General features: G+C 48.7%; 1 protein-coding gene across 1 annotated transcript; it reads left to right on the top strand.

Moving 5' to 3' along the window:
• The first annotated feature begins 6,228 nt into the window (after nt 1-6,228).
• On the top strand, nt 6,229-14,693 carry LOC121148399 (RNA polymerase-associated protein LEO1-like). Its single transcript, XM_040968450.1, has 8 exons — nt 6,229-6,240; nt 6,477-6,622; nt 7,607-7,691; nt 8,722-8,816; nt 9,305-9,439; nt 10,705-10,840; nt 12,586-12,681; nt 14,673-14,693. Exons 1-8 carry the CDS (start codon nt 6,229-6,231, stop codon nt 14,691-14,693), a joined length of 726 nt encoding a protein of 241 aa, XP_040824384.1.
• Nucleotides 14,694-21,525: the final 6,832 nt, after the last annotated feature.

Genomic DNA, 21,525 nt, shown 5'->3' with positions numbered 1-21,525 from the left:
TCTGAGTCTGGGTGCCCAGTGGGCCAACGTACCCAAGTGCTTTGCAGTGAGCTATTTACTTCCTGGTGCACAGGCGCCTCCCCCAGTTCCTCACTGGCTGCCAAACCAGGGTTACAATTTTTCTGGCATTTGCTTCAGCTGTTCTGCCCGCTAGCATCCTAGCTGCCTAAGAATGTCAGGTGCGTGTGACCTAGTGTGTTGATGGTCACGCCAGCACTCTGAATACGGATGCCAGCACTACAAGCAACCACCTAACTCACAGCACCACAACCCCTGACCTATGTCATCTCTTTTTTCCTCTTTATTATTTCCTCCTTTCTAGATTTGGTTTTCCTTGGTCTCAATTTTTTTTTTTTCTGTTTTCTGAAGGTGGAGACTTCAGGGAATGGTGTGAGATGTTTCTTCTTTTCCAAAATAGATATTAAATGCTGACAGTTTCCACCACGGGTTTTTCAAGCTATAGTTCACAAATTTGGATATGTATTTAAACATTTAACCATCTGGGAGAGAGAGAGTGACTGCATCCACCTGCTGGTTAACTCCCCAAATGCTGACTACAATTGGGACTAACTCTGGAAGTTGGAAATGTAATCCAGTCTCCCTCGCGGAGCACACAGCCCCGAGGACTGAGCCCTCACCCCTGCCCACAGGGTCTGCATTAGCAGGACCTGGAGTCAGGAAACTGTGTCTAGGACTGAGCCCAAGGACTTCAATATCTGAGTACAGGTACCTCAGCTGCTAGACCAAACATCCACTCCTACATTTTTGCTGTTCATTTTTTTGAAGAAGGACTTAAATTTTTTCATTTTTATTGGAAGGGCAGAGTTACAGAGAGAGGGAGAGACAGAGTCTTTACCCACTGGATCACTCCCCAGATGGATGCAGCAGCAGGCCAGTCGGGAGACAGGAGCTTCACCTCCTCCTAGTCTCCCACACGGGTACAGGGGCCCAAGGAGCCGTCCTCCACCGCCTGCCTGGGCTAGAAGCAGAGAGCTGGATGGGAAGTGGAGCAGCTGGGACACGAGCCACTGCTCATATGAGATGCCGGCGCCACAGGCAGAGGCTTAGCAATGCTAACCCATGGCACCAGTCCCTTTGTTATTCACCTGAAAAACATTTTCCAACTGTCTCTGGAAATTTCTTTGACTCAGGAATTATTTGGAAGCATTTTGTTTAATTTCTAAGAATGAGGATGTTTCAAAGGGTTCATGGAAAATGAGAACTAGAATATACATTTATTGTGGTGCAAAAATTCTTGAAATTTGTGCATAAGAATTCAAAACAGGGCCCGGCGTGGTGGCGCAAGTGGTTAAGGTCCTCACCTAGCACGCCTGGGATCCCATATGGGCGCCGGTTCTAATCCCGGCAGCCCTGCTTCCCTTCCAGCTCCCTGCCTGTGGCCTGGGAAAGCAGTCGAGGACGGCCCAAAGCTTTGGGACCCTGCACCCATGTGGGAGACCCGGAAGAGGCTCCTGGCTTCGGACCGGCATAGTATCGGCCATTGCGGCTCACTTGGGGAGTGAGTCATCAGATGGAAGATCTTCCTCTCTGTCTCTCCTCCTCTCTGTATATCTGCCTTTCCAATAAAAACATAATAAAAATAAATCTTTTAAAAAAAAAGAATTCAAAACACTCATGGAAAATCTGTATAATGAAAAAAAAACTATTGAAAAAAAACCTAGGGCCCAGTGCAATAGCATAGGGGTTAAGGTCCTCGCCTTGTAAGCGCCGGGATCCCATATGGGTGCCTGCTCTAATCCCGGCGGCCCTGCTTCCTATCCAGCTCCCTGCTTGTGGCCTGGGAAAGCAGTCGAGGATGGCCCAAAGCCTTGGGACCCTGCACCCTCGTGGGAGACCTGGAAGAGGCTCCTGGCTTTGGATTGGCTTAGCTCCAGCCATTGTGGCCACTTGGGGAGTGAATCAGCGGACAGAAGATCTTCCTGTCTGTCTCTCCTCCTCTTTGTATATCTGCCTTTCCAATAGAAATAAATAAATCTTAAAAAAAAAAAAAACTATGGATTTTAAAGTTGGTGGGTCAGGTGCATTTGGAACAGTAGTTAAGATGCAGTGAAGATGCCCACATCAGAATGTATGGGTCTGAGTCCCATCTTCCTGCTTACGTGCACCCTAGGAGGCAAAAACAGATGGCTCAACAGGCTGGGTTCCTGCTCCCTAATGTAACCACGCCCAAACACTGGCTATCGTGGCCATCTGAGGAGTGAGCCAGGGGATGGAAGCTCTCTGTCCTTCTTCAAATGAATCTACAAATAGAATTTCAATATATTTTTTTTCCATCAAAATACCTGCTGGCCACCTGTGTTGCTGGCATCCCATCCTGGAGTACTGGTTCATGTCCTGGCTGCTCTGCTTGCTATCTACCTCCCTGCTAAGGAGCCAGGGAAAGCAACAGAAGATAGAAAATAAGTGGGCCTGTAGCACGTAGTCAGATGGGACACCCACATACAAGCTCTGGCTTCCGGCTTCGACCTGGTCCATCTCCAGCTGCTATAGCCATTTGGGGAGTGAATCAGCTTCCCCCCGCTCTCTCCTTAACTCTGCCTTTCAAATAAATCAATCTTAAAAAAAAAAAGTAATATCTTTAAATTTCATTCTTCACAAATTTCCTGAATTATTTGTGTATTTGGAGGGTTCACAGTTATCTCCCCGATATTGATCTCTGGTTTAATTGCAGTATAATGGGGAACATATTTTATGCTTTTTAAAAGATTTATTTGAAAAGCAGAGTTATAGAAAGAGGGGGAGAAAGAGGGAGAGACAGAGAGAAAAAAAAAAAAAAGAGAGAGAGAGATCTTCTATCTGCTGGTTCACCCTCCTAATGGCCACACAGGCCAGGCCAGGCTGAAGCCAGCTCCCCCACAGGAATGGAGCAGCTCAGGACTTTGGGACATCCTCCGCTGTTTTTCCATGGAGCTAGATTGGAAGTGGAGTAGCTGGGACTTGAACCTGTGCCCATAGTATGCTGGCATTGTAGGTGGCAGTTTTACCTGCTACACCACACTTCGTGGATGCTGGCATTACTGTTCGTGTGTATCTCAGCATAAACATGAACCAGCTTATATCAGTGGCATTAATCTTACACACATGAAGTAGGGACCACTGAGAAGGGAGAGTGTGGAGAGCTCCCATGTGCGAGCTGTGATGACGTGCACACAGTTCACAGCAAGGTGACCTCCTCGCTCCCCAACTTCCCATGTGACGTGGAACAAGTGAATCACTTCAGCCTTTGATTCCCAGGCAAGTGAATAGGTTCCTTCACAGGACCACTGCATGTACGCTGAGGAACCTCAGCAATAAGATGTAAAACTATATATTAACTTGTTCAAAAGGCAGAGTGGCTGAGAGAGAGAATTTTCCACCTGCTATTTCCTTCCCCACATGACTGTAAGAGCAGGAGCTGGGCCAGGCTGGAGTCGGGAGCCAGGGACTCTGGGTCTCACACAGAGGGAGTAGGTACTGGTGGTGGTGCAGGCACTTGGGCCTTCTTAGATGACCAGCGATGACCAGATTATTGAAAGTGGAACAGCCAGGACTCAAATCTGCACTCTCCTGTGGGATGCCAGCGTGGCAGGGAGAGATTTAACACCCCGACTCCAGCCCCAGCAGCAAGATTGAAGGGCAGTTCCTTAGACTCCACTACATTCACATTTCAATAAGACTTTCCTGGACATGAATGTGGAGGCAGAAGCCAACCCTGCTCTAAGAACAGCTGAGCATGTGGGCCCTCGTGGAGTGGATGTTGGGGTAACAGTGGTTGGGCCACTACCAGAACACCCCATCCTGTGTGAGCATGCCTGGGATTAAGTCTCACCTCTACTTCTGATCCAGCTTCCTGCTGATCCGCCTGGGAAGTCCTCAGGTCTCTGCCACGCCACAACAGGCCTGAATGGAGCTCCAGCAGCCATGGACTGAAGCAGTGGATGGAAAAGTACCCTGCCTTGGTCTCTATCTCTGGGTCACTCTGACTTTTAAATAGGAAACAATTTTATATACATAAAAGATTTATTGTGTTTTTAATTGAAAAGGCAGATTTACAGAAAGAAGAGATATAAAAGGAGATCATCCATCCACTGATTCACTTCCAAGGGGCCACAACAGCCAGAGCTGAGCCAATCCAAAGCCAGGAGCCAGGAGCTTCTTCCAGGTCTCCCACGTGGGTGCAGGGTCCCTTGGCCTGGGCTGTCCTCTGCGGCTTTCCCGGGCTGTAAAGGGAGCCAGATGTGATGGGAAGTGGAGCAGCTGGGACATGAACCACCACGCATATGGGATCCTGACACTTGGAAATGGAGGGTTAGGTAATTGAGTCATTGTGTCAGGTCCAGAAAATAAGTTTTTTTTTTTTAATGGATCTGAAACAACTTTCATTTGAACAAAATCAAGTTAAAATAAGTATCCAGTATTTAGTGTCTTCTAAGTCTGAAGAAGTCGATCATTCAAAATAGAAAATTGAGTTCCCTAAACTTCGTTTTTAAAAGATTTATTTTATTTTTATTGCAAAGTTTGATATACAAAGAGGAGAAGAGACAGAGAGGAAGATTTCTCATCCATTGATTCACTCCCCAAGTGACCGCAAGGGCCAACCCGAATCCAAGAGCCCAGAGCTTCTTCCTGGTCTCCCACAAGGGTGCCGAATTTCAAGGCTTTGGGCCATCCTCAACTACTTTCCCAGGCCACAAGCAGGGAGCTGCAGGGAGCTGGAAGGGAAGTAGGGCAGCTGGGATTAGAACCGGTAACCATACAGGATCCTGGCACATGCAAGGTGAGGATTTTAGCCGCTAGGCTACCACACCAGGCCAGAGTGCCCTAAACTTTCTTGTTACTGGTGCTAGTTGTTTATCTCAGTTCAAATCAACCTTGAGTATCTCGGGTCTCCCCCATACCTGCTAAAGGTTCAGACTCCCTTCTCCCCACCAGCTCCTCTCCTGGGTTATTACCGAAGCCCTTTAGGGTACACTGGTTTGTACAATCATTCTTGCCTACACCTCGCTGATACTCTAACCTGCAGAATGGATGTATGCCCAACGTGGGTCTGTAATCTTGAGTCTCCAGAGACACAGCAGGCCATCTGGGATCCCGGGGAATAAAGAGATGTGAGGGAACAGAGATGCAGAGAAGAGAGACTGTGGGCTTCGCGTGCCCAGGCACAAGGGGCCAGGGTGAGGCTGTTTTGATGGGGGGGGGGTGGTCTGTACATCTTGGGAGTGTGCTAGAGAGCTAGGGAAAGAACGTGAGTTAAAGAAATGAATTCTGTGATCTCTCTCCACCTTCCCCATGCTGAAGATTACAGCAGGACCACGGACCTGTTTGGAGACATAAATGACATTTCTTCATCAAGTGATGAGGACAACCAGCTCCCTGGGCCAGGACAGCGTGGTGTGAGTACAGTCCCGGGTCCCAGCCAATCCCCGCCTTTCAAGGCTTATCACGAAGCCTGGGTCTCACTCAAGTTAGGATACGGTATGGATAATGGAATATCTGACAAATGAGTGTTTTCCTATCTATGCTGGGATTTTTTTAAGTTCTAATAACTTTATTTTCAAGGGTTGGCACTATGGCGTGGTTGTCTAAGGCTTCTGTTTGTGTTGCTAGCATCCCATATGGATACCAGCAAGTGTCCCAGCTGCTCTACTTCCTATCCAGCTCTCTGCTAATGCATGTGGGAAAGCAGCAGAAAATGGCCCAAGTCCTTGGAACCCTGCACCCATGTGGGAGACTCTGAGGAGACTCCTGACTCTTGGCTTCAGATCAGCTCAGCTCCAGCTTTTGTGGGGACTGAACCAGCAAAAAGAAGATTTCTTTCTGTCTCTCCTTTTTGTAAATCTACCTTTCAAATAAAGTCAAATAAGTCTTTAAATAAGTGAATACATATTTTTTTTATTCTTTGAAAGAGAGACAGACATAGAGAGGCCTTCTGCTTACTCCCCACAAGTTGACAACAGCCAGGACTGGGGCAGGCCAAACCCAGGAGCCCAGAACTGCATCCGGGTTTCCCACGTAGGTGACAGGGACCCAGGGACTTAGGCCATCACCTGCTGCATCATGCCGCGTACCATCAGGAGGCTGGGAGGGGAAGCAGAGGCAGGACTCGACCCAGGCACTCTGACACGGGATGCAGATACCCCAAGCAGCACCTGAAACATTGTGCCAAGTGTCTGCTGCACTGCTTTGGGAACGGCCAGGTGTAAGAGGGCACAGGGAGAACCTCTGGGAATGAGGCTGCAGGTGAGTCAGCAACACAGCCACTCTCCCTAGCAGCATCGGGTAGTAGACCTTGTCTTCCTTGGTGGGTTTCATTGTGCTGTGGGAGAGGAGGGCTGAGGTTTGAGGAACAATATTGGAAAGGTTACTGTTTTAGCCAGCAATTTGCTTTTTTGCAAACCTGCACCTGCCTGCTGCAGGGAGCAAAACTACAACATGAGCCGACGCCTGGCAGCTCTCACCTTCTGCTCCTCTCGCAGGATGAACTCCCAGCACTTCAGGACCAGCAGGGGAAGGATCCTGTCTCTGAAACCAGAATAGAAATAGAGATTCCCAACATCAACTCGGATCTGGGAAGTGAACTGTATTTTGTGAAGCTCCCCAAGTTTCTCAGCATAGAATCCAAGTAAGAGGACTGCAATTTTTAAGCCATTAAATAAGATTATGGAGCATGAAATATTGTTTCTTATAGATAACGACGTGGCTAATCCTGCTGTAATTCTGATAAATAATAGTTAGGATGCCCAGTGCTAGAAAAATGCTGGGTTTTTTGACAGTCAGAGAGTGGAGGAGAGACAGACAAACCAGACAGAAGGTCTCGCCCACTGGCTTCCCCGCCCCAGATGTCTGCAACAGCTGGAGCTGAGCCGGGCCCAGGACAGTGGGCAGGAACACAACTGACGTCTGCCATGTGGATGTCGAGGATTCACTCCCTCAGGTCATCACTGCTCTCTGCTGGTGCCTGCGTCAGCAGGCTGGTGGATCAGGAGCTGGGGCCAGAAACCCAGCTGAGGCCCTCCTGAGAGGGCACGAGAGCATCCTGACCTGTAGCTGCACCACTCCCCCAGGTGTCTGCCTCAGGGGGAAGGAGAGAGAGGGAGAGAGAGAGAGAGAGAGAGAGAAAGAGAGGGATCACTGTGTTCATCACAAACTCCTGAGAAGACAAGGCTTCTAAGAGTGGCTCTGGCGTGTCCTCATTCGCTCAGGTGCATGCCTGCCAATTAAATGCCACACACTTCCTTCAAACAACACTGAGGAGCTGGCCTGTATGTTGCCTATACTTTGGAAGGCATTACTTCAAAGAAGGCTTGGAGTCACCTCTCGGTTTTGTTTCAGACAGTTACGTTTTAGAAACCAACCTCCAGAAAGTGCTGTCACCTGCACCCTCCTGGAACTAAGGCTCACAGGAAACTGTTTTCTCCAGGGATTCTCAGAGGGGCATGGTGCGTGTCTCGGAGGCGCGGGGTGTGTGTCTCAAGACGCGTGGATCGTGTCTCAGAGGCACATGGTGCATGTCTCAGAGGGGCATGGTGTAGAGAGGACTTACTGATGCCATAGTCATATTCATGATGAAATGTGGCTAACAGGACGTTACAAAAACACTTTTCAGGCCTTTTGATCCTCGGGTTTATGAAGATGAATTTGAAGGTGAAAAAATGCTTTACGAGGAAGACAGGATCAGGCTGAAACTCAAGGTACCGCCCCATGCTCCAGTCCTCTTTGTTCGAAGGTTTTCCTTCTAAAAGCAAAACCACAGTGACCACAACTTAAACCCTGAGCTTATGATGACCTTTTAGGCTTCCTGCTCAGTGAACATGGAACTCTTTGGAGCTGGGAACATCTCCCACACGGGTGCAGGCTCCGAAGGCTGTGCTCTACTGCTTTCCCAGGCCACAAGCAGGGAGCTGGATGGGACGTGGGGCAGCTGGGACACAAACCGGCGCCCAAATGGGATCTTGGCACTTGCAAGGAGAGGATTTAGCCATTTCACCAGGTCTAGCTAAATATTCTTGAAAATGGTTACCTGCTCCCTGCAGGATTCACAGTACTGAGGCAATGTGTGCGGTAGGGCCTGTGTTCTACAGTGCGTAGCTCCTGGCAAGCACACACTCTAGAAACGACTCAGACTCCTGTGCCTGGCCCCCACCTCCCCGAGGATGGCTCCCCTCCAGGAGGCCCTGGGTGGTGAAGCCAGCCACGCTCTTACAGGGACATCGTGTTCCTTAGCGGCACTTCCTCACAGTGTCTGCTGGAGCTCCCAAGGTAGCTCCCATTTTCTGTTATTTTATCTCAGAGTTCCTGCCCTTGTTGGTAGAATATATTTGGGTTTGAAAAAAGGGCTAAGGGACCCTTCCTTAGCTATTCTTTTGCTGGATCATAGCTCTCCAACAGACCCTGCCGTAGTGTTAACTGTCAGGCTCATGTGGGCCCCAGTCTTGTTCTCTCTCCTTCGGAGCTCTCAGTGGATCTACTAACACCTCCAGTCTGTGTCATGGTTGGCTGTGATGTGTGTTGCCCAGCCCTGGAGCTTGGGAAGGGTTTAAACAAAACACCTGCCTGGCTAACCCAGCATCTCCAGGTTATAGCAGACACGGCTCTATTATCACCTATGGATTCTTGGCATATGGCTATACTTACCTGGAGTCAAAGAAACAAACAAACACAAAAAGAAGAACAAGGGCTTGGTAACAAGGGTCTCCTAGCCCCCTTTGTGTTTTGAATCAGGTGGAAAACACCATACGGTGGAGGATACGCCGGGATGAAGAAGGAAGGAAGATCAAAGAAAGCAACGCTCGGGTAGTCAAGTGGTCAGATGGCAGGTGAGCCTGCCCAGAGGCCTGGGCTGAGGGACAGATTCTGGGGCTGACCTTGTCCTGCAAAAGTTCACTCAAGAACTGACCAGAGCCACGCCCTAAGCATTACCCAGGAAACCGGAGAGAAAGAGAGTTGAGGTCACACAGCTGAGCTAGTGGAAACACGAGACATGGAACGCAGGCAGGATCAACTCCACTGTGCCCACATCAGCGGTGTGGCAGCCCCAGCACACATCTCACCTCGCAGGTTCGGAAAACCGGTTTTCCATTTGGCTAGTAAAGCCCTAACTGGGAAAATCTCAGGTCAATTAGCCTCAGGTTTGAAGCTGAAGACATGACAGATATCACAACTGTCTACTTTGAAAGTAGATGATTTAGTTATCTTTTCAGAACTCAGGTTGCTGGGGCTGCCTCTGAGGACGGGAGCCTGCTCTGCAATGCCAGTGGGATAAGGATAACCCCCCCTCCAACCCTGCACCTGTTCTGGTTTCCAGCATGTCCCTGCACTTGGGAAATGAAGTGTTTGACATCCACAAAGCCACAGTGCAAGACAATCACAGCCACCTGTTCATCCGAGGGGACACGGGGCTGCTGGGACAGGCGGTCTTTAAGTCCAAGCTCACATTCAGGTAACTGCTCGTGTCTGCCCAGCACCCGTGGCAGCTGGGGAGCGCCCCCACGAAGGCGGCGGGCACAAGGCCGGCCTCTTCAGACCCACAGTTTTTGGGTGCCGTTCAGTAAGGCCCACGGTCAGGTTCAGATGTGAACTGGCTCCAAGGGGACTGCAGGTCGCTCTCCCTCAGAGAGCTAATTCAAAACTCACGCCAGACTGCTCTGGAACCCGAACACCTGCGCCCTCGCAGTAGCACCCCCCCCTCCCCCCGCCTGTGTTTGGCCTTCAGTGAAACCAAGCGGGGCTCAGAATGGCTCTGGGGGAGCGTGCAACGGGCGTGGCAGGCTTCCCGAGGCCCGGGGCAGCTCCGTGGGCGGCTGGGCGAGGTCCGAGCCCCTTCCGGAACCCTTCCCTCCGAGGCACACGGTGAGCTAGGAACAGGAGGGCTGAGAAGCCTCGTGCGACTCTCTGAACACGTGGCCATGCCATTGCGTACTTACAGCGAATGGAGGTGAGGCCGCGCCAAGTGTCCACAGGAAGTCCGAGGGTCCCTGCCAAGGGCCGGAAGTACCCGCCCTACGCCGGTCACGCTGCGGGGAGGTCTCAGTCTGATTTCCGGCCTCCTCATCCGCGCAGTGGAGGTACAGCCCGGCCTCAAGGCTGCTGTGTTAAGCCGCGCCGTGCACAGACCACACAGACTGTCCACGCCATGGACAGAACACAGTATATTTACGCTAGTCCCTGACTGGGACAGGCGCAGTTCCTGGCTGATTGCCTTTTTTCACTGCAGCCCGCAGCCCACAGTGGGGTCACAGGACCCGCACAGCAAGGCTCTTCCCCCCGTTCCACCTCAGTGCTTGGTCCAGATGCCTGCGCCCTGACCAGCTTCTTTTGCAGCTGCCCGCTGTGGTCAGGAGGGCATCTCTGCCCCAAGACTCTTGCTCTGGCTATGCTGTCCCTTGGGTCTGTGTTGGAGTCCCCTGCCTGCTGCCGCTACCATCTGGACTCTTGTTTTGACCTTCCAGTTTTGACCAGATGGAAGGACTAATCTTTCCTTTTCAAATTACACCTCCTAGCAGGTGCATCAGCCTTGCGGAACAGATTTGCTCTTCCGTCTCAGGGGTACTTTTGGGAAAAGTCCCTGATCCACTCCCCCTTCACCCCAGGCAGGGGCGGGGAACTTGCTAGGAAGCCAGGGAAGGCAGAGCCTGGGGTCCTCACTGCTGCCCTCTGGAGACATGACCTGTAAATAAACAGACATTTGCATGCCTTCCCCGGCAGACCTCATTCCATCGACAGTGCCACCCATAGGAAGATGACGCTGCCGCTTGCCAGCAGAATCTCTAACGCACAAAAGATCAGAATCCTGCCCATGGCCACCAGCGACCCTGAATGCTCCCGCACAGAAATGGTGAAGGTAGGCTGGTAGACTTGCTCCTGGAGTCTTCTGGATACCACGGACTGGGCCCCAGCCCTGAACATGAATCCACCTTTCTCAGTTCTGTTGCTTACTTCTCAGTTATCAGGGCAGTGGTGCTGTCCCCTGAGTGATAGCTGCTCGTGCGGCTGCAGCACACACAGGGCACAGGTGCTCACACTTGAATCTAGGAGATTTTGGAGAAAATCTGATGATTTTAGAAACACAGCTTTTGGCAGATATTGTAAAATGGTGTGAGACTCCAGGAAGGTCAAAGAACATTCTAGCCACATGTACCTAACAGGCAGATGGAAAGAAATGGAGACCTGTGTCTCGGGGACGATCCCCACCCTGCTGTCAGGAGCTGTAAGGGGTCTCATGGGGCTCTGGGTCGGAGTTTGGTGGAGATGAAGAGACAGGCTGCACCCAGTCAGGGCAGGCATCCTCTGGCCATGTGGGAGATTCTCTCTGGGCTGTGAAGGGCTGCACTGGAGACAGCACAGCCCTTAAGGACACGCCTGTGCCAGTTCTGAGCTGGCCGACTGGCAGGAGGCACCCCGGCTGTTCACCATTCCATTGCCTGCATCCCTTCAAACCAAACCACTGGGGTGGGGTATGCCAGGTATACTGGGAGATGGCTGTTGGTGGCATTGGTTATTGTTGAATTGGTTATTCACTTCCCTGCAGAAATATGAGGGGCACCTGAAAGCCCCCACCGGGGGTCTCAGAACATCTCTCTGCGGGGGAAGCAGGGCCAGCCGCGGCTGAGCACTGCCCGCCAGGATCCTGCCAGAGATGATGATGGTGACAATGAGGAGGAGGAAGAGCAAGATAAGGAAGTGAAGGAGGAAGAGGAGGAGAAGGAAGACAACAAGGAGGGCCAGGGTGACAAGGAGGCGGTGAAGGAGGTGGTCCACAATGAGACACGCAGGTGCAGCTTAGCTGAGCTTCTGCTCTGTGAGCTCTTCCTCCTGTCCTACTGTGACTCGGAAACAGTGTGAGGGTCCAGGGCAGATGACTCAGTGGGTCTACAGCACAGCAAAGCAATGCAGTCGATGGAGCCCTGCAAGGGGAACACACAGCTTACTGTGCTGGGAGAAGTCAGGGCTTAAACTCAGGGCTTACATGCAGGAGGTGCAGAAAAGCCTTGGGGATAAGGAGTGGAATGGAGAGTAGAAAGCCATCGAGAGATGCTCTGAGACCACCTGGCTCAAGTTTAAGTCTTTTGGGCGTTTGCTTCCCTACTGTGGGTTCCCTAAGCAACAGGACACAGCCCGCAGACCGAGAGTCTGCTAGATGAAAATTCAGGGGTGGCTGCTGTTAGATTCGCCGACCACCAGGGAAAGAACAACTCAGCTGAATATACAAAAGGAATTTAGGTGGCCTTTATTTCAGGGAACCACGGTCATGGGCTTCCCCTTCCTGTGCAGCAGACAGGCGTGAAGGAGTGGGCTGCAGAGGAAGAAGAGCACGGAAGAGATGGGAAGGGGCCTTTTAAAACTCTCCTTGACACGGAAACCCGAACCAGGGGTTGCCTCGGCCTTTGTTTGGTGGGGCAATATGGGTTTGTGCCCCTCATTGGTGCAATGGTGGTTTCACAGCCTGAGGGGCCCGCCAGAATTCTGCCATCTGTCTAGGATTGGTTGGAGACAAACTCCGCCCTTCTCCGGTTACCGTGGCGGCCATCAGCTGCGCTAAGACCTTTGACTGTAAGTCCCCCGTCTTGCACTCCTTTGCCTTCAGAGGAACCAGCCTGCTCCCACTCCTCCGACAGCGAGAAGGGATCCAAAGGAGAAAGGCCTCCAGTGTTCCTCAGAGCCAAGCAGCTCAGCAGTGATGAGGTGAGACCACATGCTGTTACCCCTGGGGATGACATGGTACCCAGGTGTGATGCTGTTGGCTGGGGCAGGCCATGGGAGTAGGGGGGGGGGCACATGGTAGCTGTTCGCACAGATGAGTGAACTTCTGAGGCCTGAATGCAGAATTAAGAGGCCCAGAGCAGGCTGGCCAAACCTGAAGGGGAAGGTATAGGGTCCCCGGACACCAAGGGTCCTTCCACAGAACCATCAGCCCTCCACTGTGGGGCCCCAACAGTGGCTGAAGAGGATTGCATCTCTGTGATGCTAAAACCTTTCTCCCTTTGGCTCCTTTGCTTTTTTCTCTATAAGACCACTGCTGTGGGCCCAGTGTGATGGCTCAGTGGTTAAATCCTTGCCTTGCCTTGCAAGAGCCAGAATCCCATATGGGCTTCAGTTCCTGTCCCCAGCTGCTCCACTTCCCATCCAGCTCCCTGCTTGTGGCCTGGGAAAGCAGTTGAGGACGGCTCAAAGCCTTGGAACCCTGCACCCATGTGGGAGACCTGGAAGAGGCTCCTGGATCCTGGCTTTGGATTTGCTCAGCTCCAGCTTTTATAGCCATTTGAGGAATGAATCAGCAGAAGGAAGATCTTCCTCTGTCTCTTCTCTCTGTAAATCTGACCTTCCAATAAAAATAATTAAATCTTAAAAAAAAAAAAAAGCACACAGCTGCAAAGAAATGTCTCCATTATAGAAGAAAATCATTGTTACTGCTCATATGACATCAATTTGTTCCATGTTCTTTTTCTTGATTCTTTTCACTTTACTTGAAAGGCAGACACAGAAAGAAAAGAGAAATATCTTCCACCTGCCAGTGTACTCCGCAATCCCCACAACAGCCATGGCTGGGCCAGGCTGACGCCCAAAGCCAATGATGCAATCTGAGACTCCCATGTGGGTAGCCGGGACCCATGTATCTGAACCATCATTAGCTGCCTCCAGGGATGTGCCGTTAACAGGAAGCTGAACAGGCCACAGCCAGGCACCCCGATCTCAGATGCAAGCATCCCACGCAGTATCTTCAAAGTTTGTGGTTAGCACCTTTGGGCTGCACACTGGAGTACTGGGAGTTTGACTCCCACCTCTCTTCCTGACTCCCAACTTCCTGGCAGTGGAGACCCTGGGAGGCAGTGGGAATGGCTCAGGTAACTGTGTTTCTATCACCCACATAGGAGACTTGGGATTGCTTCCTGTTTCTTGGCATTGGCCCTGACCCAACCCTATCCACCATGGCAATTTGGGGAGTGAACCAGTGGATAGAAGCTGCCTCTGTCTCGAAGAAAACTTCAGAAAAGACTTTATTTGAAAGAGAGAGAAAGAGAGACACAAAGAGCTCCCACCTATTGGGTTACCGCACAAATGGCCAAACCACAGCCATGAACCAGGAACTCCATCCGGGTATTCTCCACGGGGTGCAGGGCTCCAAGCACTTGGGCTGTCTTCTGTGCTTTCCCAGGCGCATTAACTGGGAGCCAACCTGGAAGCAGAGTAGCCAGGACTTGAACCTGCACTCCCACGGGATCTGCTGTCACAGGTGGCAGCTTAACCTGACGTGCCACCCTCAATGCAGGTTCTCAAGTACATTTTCTAAGAAATTAAAAAAACCCAACTTTACAGAAAATGTGTATTATGAAAAGCCCTTGACATTTTGTGCCCTAATCAACTACGTAAAGATTATCAAAATAAAATAATCTAAAAAAAGAAAAAGAAAATTGGAAAAACAAAGCTTCCCCAAGCTCTCTGAGGTCCCCTCTTATTTCAGTAGGACAGGATGTCAGTGTAAAACATACCGTGTCCCTCCAGTACTGGCCACTGGCCAGGGAAACCCGAGTTCCAGGAGCGTAGCTTCCCTGGAGGGTGCAGATGCAGGCTGGCCAGCAGGGGGCCGAACCCCAACGCCAAGCTCGTCTCGTGGCCAGCTTCACGCGTCCTGGAATGTTTACTGTTGAATTGCACATCTTCTCTCTCACTTCTAGGAGAACCTTCCAGAAGGTTGAAAGGGAGTGAAGAGGAAGATGAAGCATGAATATACCTTCATTACGTCCTCCTCAACAGCTCCTTTCGAAATAATGATCAGTATTTTCTTCATGTACTTGATGGCCATATGCATGTCTTCCTTTGACGAGTGCTTAGATCGACTCTCCATTTATGCCCTTTTTGTCCTATTCAGCCGAGTACTTTATATGTTCTGGTTATTAACCTTGTCAGATGCAGTTTATAAATTATTTTCTTCCATTTTGAACGTTGTCTCTTCAGCAGATTCTTCCACTGTACAGAAACTCTTTAGTTTGAAGCAAACTCATTTCTCTAGTTTTGCTTCTGCTCCCTGTGCGTTATTCCTCAGTGTCCGGAAGCTGCTCCCCAGGTTACCTCGAGTAGTTTCAAGGTTTCAGCTCTTCTATTTAGGTCTTCAGTCCATTCTGCATTGCTTTTTTGTACAGAGTAGGGGATAGAGGTCACTTAATTCTGCATGCAGATACTTAATGTCCCCAGTACCATCTACTTTAGACACTATCCTTTGTGTATTATTAGCACTTTTAATTAAAGAACTGTTGGCTGGAAATACATTAGCTTATTTCTAAGGATCTTTGTTTTGTTTCATTGGTTTGGTATTTTTTTTTTTAGTTTCTTTTTATTGTAAAGTCAGATGCACTGGGCCTGGCTTGTTTGTTTTTAATGTCAATTTCATTCTATTTTAATTATTATAGCTTTGAAATAGATTTTAAAGGCAACTGTGTAATGTCTCCTTTGTACTTTTTTTTTTTTTAACTAGATTGCTTTGGGTATTTATGGTCTTTTGTGGTTTCAAACAAATTTTACTAGTGGGCCTGGTGCAGCAGCCTAGTGGCTAAAGTCCTCACCTCATATGCCCCGGGATCCCATATAGGCACCGGTTTGTAGCCTAGCTGCTCCACTTCCCTTCCAACTCCCTGCTTATGGCATTGGGAAGGCAACGGAGGACAGCCCTAAGCTTTGGGAACCTGCACCCATGTGGGAGACCCAAAAGAAGCTCCTGGCTCCTGATTGGATTGGCTCAGCTCTGGCCATTGCAGCCACTTGGGGGAGTGAACCAGCAGACAGAAGATCTTTGTCTCTCCTTCTCTTTGTAAATCTGCCTTTCCACTAATTTTTATTGAAAAGATTCAGGTACAGAGAGAAGAGGGGACAGAAAGACCTTTGGTTTTCTAGTTCACTCCCCAAATGGCCACAGTGGCTGTAGCTAAGTCGATCTGAAGCTAGGAACCGGAAGCGATCTCCGATGTGAACTCAGGGGCCCAAGGACTTGAGCCATTCTCTGCTGTTTTCCCAGGCCACAAGTAGGGAGCTGGATGGGAAGTGGAGTCGTCAGGACATAAACTGCTTGCCGGTGGACAATGAGGCAATTCAGCCATTGCGCCAGCCCCCAGATGGCTTTTTAAGATGACATCTTGTCATTTGCAATAACGGGAATGGACCCGGAGGTCATTATGTTAGGTAAAATCAGCCAGGCACAAAGAGGTACGTACTGCTTGTTCTCACTCACGTGAAAGCTGATAGGAGATGATCTCATTGAAGCTTACACGTGCTGAAACACCATATGGTATCTCAGAAGTACATAGTTTTAATCAAATTTTTACGAGGAGTACAGAGCTCCAATTGTCTGCTTATTCATCCCCCAAATACAGTAGTCAAGGGTGGGCCAGGATGAAGCTGGAAGCCAGGACCTCAATGCAGTGTCCCCCGTGGGTGGCAGGGACCCAACTACCAGAGCCAACATCTGCTACCTCCCAGGGTCTGCGCTGGGAAGAAACTGGATTCAGAAGACACACAATGTGAGATACAACATGAGCTGTTAAATGCCAGCTTCAGGAAGTACAGCTTTTATGTCAGTTAAAAATAATTAAAAAAAAAAAGTTCAAAAGCTCATCTGTGGCTGGAGAAAATCCGGTTTCCTCAGATGCAAAGCTTCTCTGGCTGTTTTTCTTCAGGGCGGGTCTGAGGTTTTGGTCCATGTGGCTGGCCCACCCCACCCTCTTCCTGCTGGCCCACACCCAGAGGTCTCCTCAAGTTGAGCTGAGATGTGGCCTCTGGGGGCAGGGTGTTCCCCCTTGCCTGCTTCACTGGGCACGGGGCTCTTTTGTGCCCTGTAGCTGCCCTGACAGGGGTTCATTCCCTTCTCCTCCTGGCACCCTGACCGTGGAGCAGCAGCTGCTGCACAGCTGTACCCTTTGGCGCCCGAGTGCTTTCCCGAGTGATGAGTGAACCTTCCTACCTCTAGACTTCATAATCCCTCGAAGGACAAGTCCTGCTGCTTCTGTTTTCATTTCAAACACGTGGAAGCTGAGGTCCCCAAAGCCTAAGACTGTTTCACAGGTTAAAAAGACAGGTGTTTAGCCTACGAGTTAAGACGTGTCTTAACCTGAGCGTACTTCCGGGCTCCTGACCATACAGACCCTGGGAGCACAGGGATGGCCTGTCACTGGGCTCCCATCACCCTCAACGGAGACCCTGACTGCATTTCCAGCTCCTGCTCGAAGACTGGCCCCAAGTCCTGTGAGCATTTGGACAGCGAATCGGCAAGCAGGAGCTCTTGTCTTTTTCAGAAAACAAAACCAAAAACCTGGTTTGAAACAAGAGCTAGGCTCCTGCGTGCATAGCAGTAACAACGAATGTGCACATTAACGGCGTTTTGGGGACAGATACCCACAATATGAGTTATCGCCCTGATACACAGGTAGCATTAAGCTTAGGAAAAAGAGTGGGTGGAAATGAAACATATTCTCCCTCAAACGGGGAGGACACATTTCAAGTTAGTATCTTTTCAGAAAACAAATTTACATGATCAACAAAGGCTCAGTGGCTCTACTAAATAAACAGTTCAATAAATAAAAAGTAAAAATACCACAGTCTAACAGGACACAGGCAAGGACTACAAACAATAATCAAATGAAAAGATGTGCATTTTACTTCCATTTTTTCCATGAGCTTTTCCAGTACCCTCCTACTTACTGTGTTTTCCTAGGCATGCATACCTGAGGTTAACAGTAACAATATTCTGTAATACAAAATGTGTGTGCTTTTTTTCCTGTGTTAAGACACATAGTAGTACTTTCTGATTATGAACTATGCAGAGCATCATCATGGCTCAGAGCAGCTTTGTCACTGTCACAGAAGCTGCAGTGACTGCACTGAAAGAACAAACCAGTGGTGGATCTTTGGGCAAGTTAGCCTCCTCAGTCAGGGGGAGTTTAGAATTCAGGGTAAATCCTTCATAAGCTGATGCTTCCAGGTCTTTATCATTAAAAATTGAAGACCTGGGGCCAGTACTGTGGCATAGCATGGTAACCCCCCGCCTAGGGTGCCAGCATACCATATGGGTATCAGTTTGCATTCCAGCTGCTTCACTTTTTTTTTTTTAACTAAGAAAAAATTTTTTAAAGATTTATTTACTTTTATTGGAAAGTTAAATTTCCAGAGAGAAGGACAGACAGAAAGATCTTCCATCCACTGGTTGATTACCCAAACAACTGCAATGGCTGGAGATGAACCAATCTGAAGCCAGGAGCCTGGAGCTTCTGGGTTTCCCAAATGGGTGCAGGGTCCCAAGGCTTTGGGCCATCCTCGACTGTTCTCCCAGGCCACAGGCAGGGAGCTGGATGGGAAGTGGAGCAGCTGTGATAGGAACCAGCACCCACATGGGATTCTGGGGCTTGGAGGCGGAAGATTAGCCAATTGAGCCATCATGTTGAGTCCTCTTTGCTTCTGATCCAGGTAATGAGCCTAGGAGAGCAGCATAAGAAGGCTCAAGTCCTTGGGCCCCTACACCCATACGCGAGACCTGGAAGAGGCTCCTGGCTCTAGTCCAGTCCAGCTCTAGCCACTGCAGCCATTTGAGGAGTGAACTAGAAGATGGGAGATTCCTCTGTCTCTTATTTGTAATTCATCTTTCAAATAAAAAATAAATCATAAAATGGAGTTGAAGACTGAGTAACTGTGAAATATTTTGTTATATAAAAATGATTAAAGAAAAAGAGCCCATTTTTCTCCTCATATAGAAACCTCCAATTTACATCATTTTCCTTCTTTTTAGAATTTCATAGTAGTCATGGCATGCATGTGAACACTTTATTATTATTATTTTTTATAACTGGATTTGCTTTAAGATTTATTTATTTTTATTGGAAAATCAGATATAGAGAGAGGAGACAGAAAAATCTGTCCGATGATTCACTCCCCAAGTGACCGCAATGACCAGAGCTGAGCCAATCTGAAGCCAGAAGCCAGGAACTTCTTCCTGGTCTCCCATGCAAGTGCAGGGTCCCAAGGCTTTGGGCTGTCCTCCACTGCTTTCCCAGGCCACGAGCAGGAAGCTGGATGGGAGGCGGGGCTGCCGGGATTAGAACTGGTGCCCATATGGGATCCCGGGCATGCAAGGCAAGGACTTTAACCCCTACGCTATCGCTCTAGGCCAGAACACTTTATTATTAGCTGGCATTCTCCAAGGGAGAAGCTAGGAACACTAAGAGGAAGTAGTGCTATTTAAATGGAAGCACAGGGACTCCTTTTAAGGAGTTCTTGAATATTTGTGACCCTCTGTGTCCTTAACTCCTGCAGACCATTCAGAAAAGCTTAACATCTGAAGGGGAAAAAAATGATTAGTGATTTCGGATTGCCACATGGTCAGCTAACCCTGGTATCGGGTGTCCCCAGGCTGAGCATTCTGACCGGATCACCCTGGAAGACTCAGAGCCAGGGCTCCCCAGAGCCACAGATCCTGGCTTCAAGGCCTCTGGCATTTGGGGAGGCCTTCCTGATGGGATGAAGGGCAAGAAGGCTTCCCCCAGGGTCCTTGGAAGGCCACACAACACGGTTGATCCAGGCAAAGTCAAGTCTCTAAAACACAAAAATAATGAAAATCTGAAAATTGACATAAATGTCCTAACAGATTCCTCAATCCACATCTTTCACCAACTTTTGATCAACGGCTACTAAGAGATAGTTTGGCTGTACTGTATACACCCCTTTTTTTTAAAGCAGGTTTGGCTTCTATCAGATCCAGACTCTGCTGTTCCATATTTGCCAACTCAGTTTTATGGACAAGACTGAGTACTGATGATATGAGATGAAACCATATAGAGTTATTCATTTCACAGGCAAAATTGGTCTCAGTTACTGACAATTTTATATGGTCAACCACACAGGTACTGGTTAAGGTGGATTATTCTAGATCAAGTGGCTTGAATAACAAGTTTGTTCTCACACTTCTGGGGCAGGAAGGTCAGCCATCGAGGCTGGTCCTTGAGGAGGGCTCCCTTCCCAGTTGGCAGCCTGTAACCCCACATGCCAGCGAGAAGGTCCACCCCACCACGGGGCCTTTACCAACGCCACTACACCCTCCAAAGGTCTTCAATACCGGAGTGTCTGGGACACAAACATTTAGTTGATGACACACAGGGCAGAACAACACAGAGAAGTGAAGAAGCTTGTTCCTCAGGAGGGGTAATAAGCAATGATCTTTAGAACACAGGAACTAAAGGGATTATGTGCTTCTTACAAAAAGTATACAAGTCTACAGAATAGCTGTTTAACTTTATTAAAATGATTCCATTATATGGTGCTTAAGGTCTACATGATCTTCAAAGGAATAGTCAGTGCTGTTAGGTTCAGTGTTACTTATACAACAATATTATAAAGTTCACTGCTTCCATTCCTGTAAAATTTGGAAAATAATGCATTTATAGCAGGTTGGATATTTTAGCATGGAAAAATATGTTTAAGCATCTAGTTGCATATAATAAAGTCATGTACAGTTACATAGGTAATATTCAGTCTTTAAAATACAACCAAAACCAAATATAATTCACTCAAAGACTAGAAAAAAAAAAGTGGGCATTTACTTAAAATTAAACAGGGGTCAGCATCATTGTGGTGCGATGGGAAGTGGTAAGCCACTTCCTATGATGTTGGCATCACATATGGGCATCAGCTAGAGTCCTGGCTGCTCCACCTCTAGTCCAGTTCTCTGCTAATGTGTCTATGAAAACAATAGAGGATGGCCCAAATGCTTGGGATCCTGACACCACGTGGGAGACCAGGCTTCTGGCGTTGGCCTTTCCAGCAGCCCTGGCCATTGCAGCCCTTTTGGGAGAGAACCAACAGATGAAAATTTCTGTCTCTCTTTTTTTTTAACCCTGACTTTCAAAAAGTTACTGTTTAAAACAATTAATTACAAACATTTTATGCCATATATTTAAAATAATTCTTAAGTAGAAGAATCTAGATATTCAAATTTGAATTATTTTTTGAGTGAAGGTAAAATTTAAACTTGTATAATTGCTTTTATCAATTAAAACTCACTGATAGTCTGAAGAAATAAGTGAAGTCACATATATGCAGACTGTCAGGGTCTCTGATGATCTCACATGACGTTGTAACAGTTAACAAAACATGGCTGGTGGTGTTGCTCAGTGATACAACTTATTAAAAATTTTACAAATTTGGGGCCTGGTGCAATGACTCAATTGGCTAATCCTCTCCTTGCAAGCACCTAATGCCATATGGGCGCTGGTTCATGTCCTGGCTGCTCTACTTCCCATCCAGCTCCCTGTTTCTGACCTGGGAAAGCAGAAGAGGACGGCCCAAAGCCTTGGGGCCCTGCATTTGTGTTAGAGACCTGGAAGAAGCTCCTGCCTGCTGGTTTTGGATTGGTTCAGCTCTAGCCAATGTGGCTATTTGGGGAGTGAACCAGCAAACAAAAGATCTTTCTCTCTGTATCTCTTCTCTGCAAATCTGCCTTTCCTATAAGAATAAGTAGATCTTGTTATTATTTTTCAATGTTACTGGAAAGGT

Source organism: Ochotona curzoniae, unplaced genomic scaffold, assembly GCF_017591425.1.
Source record: "Ochotona curzoniae isolate NIBS_2020 unplaced genomic scaffold, NIBS_Ocur_1.0 scaffold_4701, whole genome shotgun sequence".
In the NCBI taxonomy this organism is placed as follows: Eukaryota; Metazoa; Chordata; class Mammalia; order Lagomorpha; family Ochotonidae; genus Ochotona; species Ochotona curzoniae.
The sequence above is the reverse complement of the archived record's forward strand: the minus strand, read 5'-3'. Positions and strand labels throughout refer to the sequence as shown.

What these genes read in the sequence shown, in the direction of transcription:
- LOC121148399 (XM_040968450.1), top strand. An exon ending in GGATCAGGCTGAAACTCAAG is followed by an intron (nt 7,692 to 8,721) that starts GTACCGCCCCAT and finishes GTTTTGAATCAG; the next exon opens with GTGGAAAACACCATACGGTG. An exon ending in CCCGCACAGAAATGGTGAAG is followed by an intron (nt 10,841 to 12,585) that starts GTAGGCTGGTAG and finishes TTGCCTTCAGAG; the next exon opens with GAACCAGCCTGCTCCCACTC.